General features: G+C 62.4%; 1 protein-coding gene across 1 annotated transcript in view; it reads left to right on the plus strand.

Annotated features, from left to right (window-relative positions):
* ESPNL (espin like) overlaps positions 1 to 5,437 on the plus strand; it is a 31,456-nt gene extending 26,019 nt beyond the window's left edge. The window contains exons 7-9 of the mRNA XM_030803343.1: positions 1,343 to 1,455; positions 2,423 to 2,620; positions 3,833 to 5,437. Of these exons, the coding sequence (XP_030659203.1) occupies positions 1,343 to 1,455; positions 2,423 to 2,620; positions 3,833 to 5,437 (1,916 nt within the window). The remainder of the gene's footprint in view (positions 1 to 1,342; positions 1,456 to 2,422; positions 2,621 to 3,832) is intronic.
* Positions 5,438 to 6,408: the final 971 nt, after the last annotated feature.

Genomic DNA, 6,408 nt, shown 5'->3' on the forward strand with positions numbered 1-6,408 from the left:
CCAGCACACCTCGCATGCATGGGCTAGCAGGGCAAGCAACGGTCCTCACACTGTGGGCCACCACCATTAGGGGTCTGTGACCAGCGTGGAGTAGAGTGGACTGGACTGGACTGGACTGGACTGGAATGATCAACAGGTGCCACAGGTAGTGAGGGCGAGCTTCCTCCACAGGCCCTGCTGCAGCCCTGTACTCACATGTGGGAGTGTGCTTCTGTGATTGTGTATGTGTGTTCTGTGTGTGATACACATAGATACGGGGACCATTTTCTGTGTGTGATTGTGTCTGTGTGTGATTGTGTCTGTGTGTATCCGTGTATGTTGTGTCTGTGTGTGTGTGATTGTGTCTGTGTGATTGTGTCTGTGTGCATCTGTGTGTGATTGTGTTCGTGTGTGTGATTGTGTCTGTATGTGGTGACTGTAATATGTGTGTGTTCTGTGTATCTGTGTATTGTGTTTGTGTTTCTGTGCATGATTATGTCTGTGTGTGATTGTGTCTGTGTCTGTATGTTTGTGTTTGTGTGTCTCTGTGATTGTGTCTGACTGTGATTGTGTCTGTGTCTGTGTGTGATCGTGTGTCTCTGTATGATTGTGCCTGTGTATGTGTGTGATTGTGTGTGTGTGATTGTGTTATTGTGTGTGTGTGTGATTATCTGTATGTGATTGTGTATCTGTGTGTGATTGTGTATGATCGTGTCTGTGATTGTGTCTGTGTGTGTGCCTGTGTGATTGTGTGTGATTGTATATTATTGTGTCTGTGTGTCTGTGTATGATTGTGTGTGTGTGATTGTGTATCTGTGTGTGATTGTGTATCTGTGTGTGATTGTGTTTGTGTTCTGTGTGTGTTTCTATGATTGTGTCTGTGTGTATGATTGTGTCTGTGTCTGTATGTGATGTGATTGTGTCTGTGTGTGTCTGCCTGGCTGTGTTGCAGACGTGTTCTTCACTCGAGGTTGACACTGAAGTGTGTGTTTTCATCGGGGCAGGGAGCATTGCGGGCAGCAAAGGAACCAGCTTTGGGGCCTGCAGAGCTGCGTTAGGGGCAGGTGACCTCCAGGCCTCAAGCCCTTCCCAGCTCCTCCCCTGCTGCAGGAGGGGCCGCAGCGTGACCCAGGGGTGTGCCGCAGGCTCTCCCATCGACCAGGCGGGGGTGGGCCCCACTGACTCCCCAAAGAAGGTCCAGTGGGGCCCCCGAGGCGTTCTGGGGCAGGGCGGGCTGGGGTCAGCTCCCAGCTCGCAGATCGTTGAGGAGGTCAGCTCTGCCCCCAGGGCCGGATCTCCCAGGCTCTGGGTCTCTGCTCCCCAGCCCTTGCCCTTTCTGCAACACCCCCCTTCTTCTTGGCAGCCATGTCCCTCAGCCTGGCCTGGCCTGGCCATCCTGACCAGCCTCTTCCCAGGGAGCAGATGACCAGCTCGGCCCCTCCGAGGATCACCACCAGTGCCACGGCCGACCCCGAGGTGCGTCCCCCACCCCTGCATTCCTGTCTCCCGGGGCCCCCAGCCAGCCTCCATTCCCATCCTCAGGGGCCCAGGGAAGCCCCCAGCACAGCCAGGCCTTTCCTGAAGGGTGGATGCCAGGCTGCCTGCGTCACTCCGCTGCTCTCAAGAACACGCTGAGTTCTGAGGAGACGGGAGTGTCAGGGCAACGGCAGCTGTCCCCCCACCACAGAAATACGGGGACCCTTCTCTGTCATCCCAGAGGGCTGCAGTGGCCCAAGCCCCTCTCCTTGACCTCTGAGCTCAAGGGTGCTCCTTGCCCTCTTGGAGTGCGGAGATTGCAGCAGCCATCCCTGGGCAGGGCCCCGCTGCCACTGTCCTCCTCAGGGCCTCCACCAGCCCAGACCAGCAGAAGGGTCCTGCTCCCCCTTACCTTCCCTTTCCTGGGCGCCGGGCCCTTAGAAAGCCAGCCCAGCCTTTCCCTGAGTGGTACTGCAGATTCTCAACCACTGAGATGTCCTGCGGGAGTCTGAGAAATGCCACGTGGCGCTGCTGCCCATCCTGGAGAGCTGGAGTGTGCACAGCACATCGAAGGCTCTGACAGGCCCTCTGCGGCACAGGATTGGCTGCCAGGCTTCGTCTATGTAGCTGCGCCCAGAGCAAGTTTGCCCAGGGACACGGTGTGCTCCGCGAGCATCTGCTGGGCTTGTATAGGGGACGGGGAGGGACCTCTGGTTTCATTTCTCTGCCAACAATCCCCTCACACACATCTTACCCCGCCCCCCTCCAGTCCCTCCCCTCCGAGGCGTCACTCTTAAACTGCGGATGAGGGGGTGGGGTGCTGTCCGTGGCCCCCACTGTCCCTCCTCTCAGGGCGCCCTGTTAGCGTGCCCTGGGCGGAGCCAACCCCCCACGTCCTCTCGGATCTTCCCTCCACTCAGGGCCTGGGTCCCCTTCGGGCCTGTGTGACCCACCCCCTTCTGCACAGGGGACACAGACGGTGCTGGCGGGGGACACCTCAGATGGCCTGGCCGCACTACAGCTGGATGGGCTGCCCTCAGGCGACATCGACGGGTTGGTGCCCACGCGGGATGAGCGCGGCCGGCCCATCCCCGAGTGGAAGCGGCAGGTGATGGTGCGGAAGCTGCAGGCGCGCCTGGGTGCAGAGAGCTCCGCAGAGGCCCAGGTAGGCCCCGGGGAGGGGCGGGACCAGTGGGCTGGGCGGGGCCTTTTCCAGGTAGGTGGAAGTGGAAGTCAGGGCGCCCGAAGCCCAGAACTGAATCCAAGACCCAGGGGCCCCTCTCCTCTGTGGCCTCAACTGCTGCTTCCGCTGGAGGATGAAGTGAACCTGACCGGAGGACTCTGAGCAGAGCCCCTTCACCTGCTGTGGTGGCACGGGTCCCACGTATCCTTCCACTTGGCGGATTTATGGCACATGCCTGCCTATGCCAAACGTTGTTCTAGGCCTTCCTGGGGCGCAGTGTCTAGCAGGGAAGACGGTGGCCCATGGGCAGGTGCCGGCAGGTGTGTGGGGTGCGATTCCCACTGCTGGAGAAGCAAAGCAGTTGGGGGACTATGATATATGGGTGCTTAGGAAGCCCCCTCTGGGGACATGGCCTTGAGCAGGGGCCAGAGGGAAGAGAGGGGGAGCCCTGTGGGAATTTGGGGCAAGCACCTCCTAGGCAGAGGGAACAGCCAGTGCAAGGGTCCTGAGGCCTGGCCGGCCAGGGGAGGAGCAGGAGGAGGCGCCCTGGCGTGCAGTGGGCGCCTGAGGTTGGAGAGGAACCTGGCTGGGATTATTGCATCTCTGTGAGGCCGTGGGGAGCCACAGAGAATCTGAGCAGAGAAGGGCTGTGATGTGCTTTGGATCCCCCGGCTGCTGTGCAGACAAGAGTTCAGGAACTGTGCCCTCAGAGGCCTACGATTTTGTCAGGATGATTGAGTTCTGCGCCCTTGGTCCAGCGCTGTGCCCAGCGCAATCCCGCCAACCACAGGCAGCCATTGCAATTCATTACAATTTAAGGAAAGTAAAAGTCCTGCCCCTCCGTTGCACCAGCCACCTGTCATTTCTGTAGTCCCAGGTGGCTCCTGGCTGCTGGAATACAGCCCGTCTCCATCGTCTCAGGACTGTGGGACAGCCCTGTCTGAGGGCCCAGCCTGTCCTTGCCTGGTGGGCCGGAAGCCATAGGGGCTGAAAGCCACAGGGTTGAGAGCAGAGCAAGACTGGGGCAGAGCAGGTCAGGGGCTTCTGCCCTAGCTGGGAAGCCCTTTAAAGTCTTACCTTGGGGCAGGACCAGAGGCTCTGCAGAGATGCTAAGAACTCAGGGACTTGGAAGCTAGGTGGGCTGATGGTGGGTGGGCGGGCTCACCCTGCTCACCCTGCCCTTCCTGTGGCCAGGACAACGGTGGGAGCTCAGGCCCCATGGAGCAGGCGGCCTGGAGGTACTCACAGACTCATCAGGCCATCCTGGGGCCCTTTGGGGAGCTGCTGACGGAGGACGACCTGGTCTACCTGGAGAAGCAGATTGCAGACTTGCAGCTTCGGCGCCGCTGTCAAGAGTATGAGAGTGAGCTGGGACGGCTGGCGGCTGAGCTGCAGGCCCTGCTGCCCGAGCCCCTGGTCAGCATCACGGTCAACAGCCACTTCCTGCCCCGGGCGCCGGGACTGGATGTTGAGGAGCTCTCAACCCCAGCGGCTGAGCCCGCAGGCTCTGCGGAAGCCTCGGAGGTGGCCCCCAGGGGGCAGCCCCTGCCCTTCTGGTGCAGCCACATCTCCCGCCTGGTACGCAGCCTGTCCCTGCTGCTGAAGGGCGTGCATGGGCTGGTACAGGGGGATGAGAAGCCGGCCACCCAGCCCCTGCAGGACACCTGCAGGGAGGCCTCGGCCAGCCCCGCTCGGAGTGAGGCCCAGCGCCAGATCCAGGAGTGGGGGGTGTCTGTGCGGACGCTGCGGGGCAACTTCGAGTCGGCCTCCGGCCCACTCTGTGGCTTCAACCCTGGCCCCTGCGAGCCAGGGGCCCAGCGCAGGCAGTGCCTGAGTGGCTGCTGGCCGGCCCTGCCTAAGCCCCGCAGTGGCCCGGCTTCAGGGGAGCCCAGGCCTGGTGACACAGAGGAGGCCAGCGACTCCGGCATCAGCTGCGAGGAGGTGCCATCGGAGGCGGGCGCCGCAGCCGGCCCGGACCTGGCCAGCCTGCGCAAGGAGCGCATCATCATGCTTTTCCTCAGCCACTGGAGGAGGTCAGCCTACACACCGGCCCTCAAGACAGCGGCCTGCAGGACCCTCGGAGCCCGCCACGTGGGGTCGAGGGGCCAGGAGGCCGCCAGGAGCCCTGGGCCACCCTCCCCGCCCAGCGAGGGCCCCCGGCTGGGCCACCTGTGGCAGCAGCGCAGCACCATCACCCACCTGCTGGGCAACTGGAAGGCCATCATGGCTCACGTGCCCGCCCGGCAGCTGCGGCGGCTGAGCCGGCGGCCCCGCGGGGCCCTGTCCCCCGAGCAGTTCCTGCCCCACGTGGATGGGGCTCCCATGCCCTACAGCAGCCTCTCGCTGGATCTCTTCATGCTGGGTTACTTCCAGCTGCTGGAGTGCGACCTGCCTGCCGAGGAGCGGAAGCTGCGCCACCTGCTGTGCTTCGAGGTCTTCGAGCACCTGGGCACCCACGGCTGGGAGGCTGTGCGCGCCTTCCATAAGGCCGTGACCGACGAGGTGGCCGCCGGCCGCCGGGCCTGGACCGATGGCTTCGAGGACATCAAAGCCCGCTTCTTTGGCTCCAGCCAGCGTCCTGCCTGGGATACGGAGCCTGGCCGCAAGTCAGGCCTGACCCTGCTCGGGCCCCTGCCGCACGCCACCATCCCCTGCAGCGGCCGTGAGCCCACAGCACAGCGGCTGGGGTTCCGCTCCCAGCAGGGCAGCTTCAACAGTGAGGACATCTGCGGCTACATCAACCGCAGCTTTGCCTTCTGGAAAGAGAAGGAAGCTGAGATGTTCAGCTTTGGAGAATGACCCTGCTTTCCAGAATGTGGTTTGGGGGTGACTTGGGGTTTCTCTTTTCTTATCCTTGCTCACACCCTTGGTGGCCAGGTGAGCCAGGCAAGGCTGCCTCCAGTCCTGCCGGTTATCAGAGGCTGCGGGACAGTTCTGTTGTGGCATGGTTCTCCTCCGAGCCGGGACTCAGACTCCTTGGCAGGCCCTGAAGTGAGGCAATGGGCCACCCCAGCCCAGGGCACCTCTGCCCAGCCAGCCCCCGAGACCTGGGATGCTGCCTGTTTCCTGCGTGTTCTTCCCCAGTGCCACCAGTTACCTTGGCGTCCTGTCCCTCAGTTTCTGTGGTGCTGGTGGCCTCGGCCACATCCAACTTTCACGTGAGTCTGAGGTGGCCCCAGGCCCTGGTCCTGCCCCTGTTTCTCCTGCTGACCTTGGGCCACACCCCTTCACCTCCCGTCTGTGAATCTGGGGGAGCTGGAGTGATTCCGAGGACAGATTCCATGGGCAGGAGGCCTTCCTGCCAGGCCATCCCTGCTGGTCACACACTGACACCCGCCAGGCCAGTGCCCCAACCCCAGGGTGCTCCAGAGGCCCTGCTCCCTCAAAGGAAGGCTCCCCATGGGGCCCCTGTCCTCCAGCCTGACCAGCCCCGGCCTAGTCATGGGCCCCAGCAGGGCCAGAGATCAGGGACGTGGGAGTAGCAGTGGCTGAGAGAGAGTCCTCCAGGCAGGGTGGCTGGCGCCCACTCTCAAAGGCTGCTGCACACAGAGGACAATGCCGGCAGGGGTGGGCAGCAGCCGGACCTCGGTGGGACGTGGATACTCCGTGAGGGCACCTGGGTGTCACCCACAGTGCATCTCTTCACGGGGGCCTGGGTACTGGAGGGAGGGATGCAGGAAGGGAGATGGATTCCGTCCTCGGGGGCTCTGAGTGCTGCCGAGTATGGGCATATGGTGCTGGGCATGGCTGGCATAGGGTGTGGCTTGTCC

This window comes from Nomascus leucogenys, chromosome 22a (assembly GCF_006542625.1).
Source record: "Nomascus leucogenys isolate Asia chromosome 22a, Asia_NLE_v1, whole genome shotgun sequence".
In the NCBI taxonomy this organism is placed as follows: Eukaryota; Metazoa; Chordata; class Mammalia; order Primates; family Hylobatidae; genus Nomascus; species Nomascus leucogenys.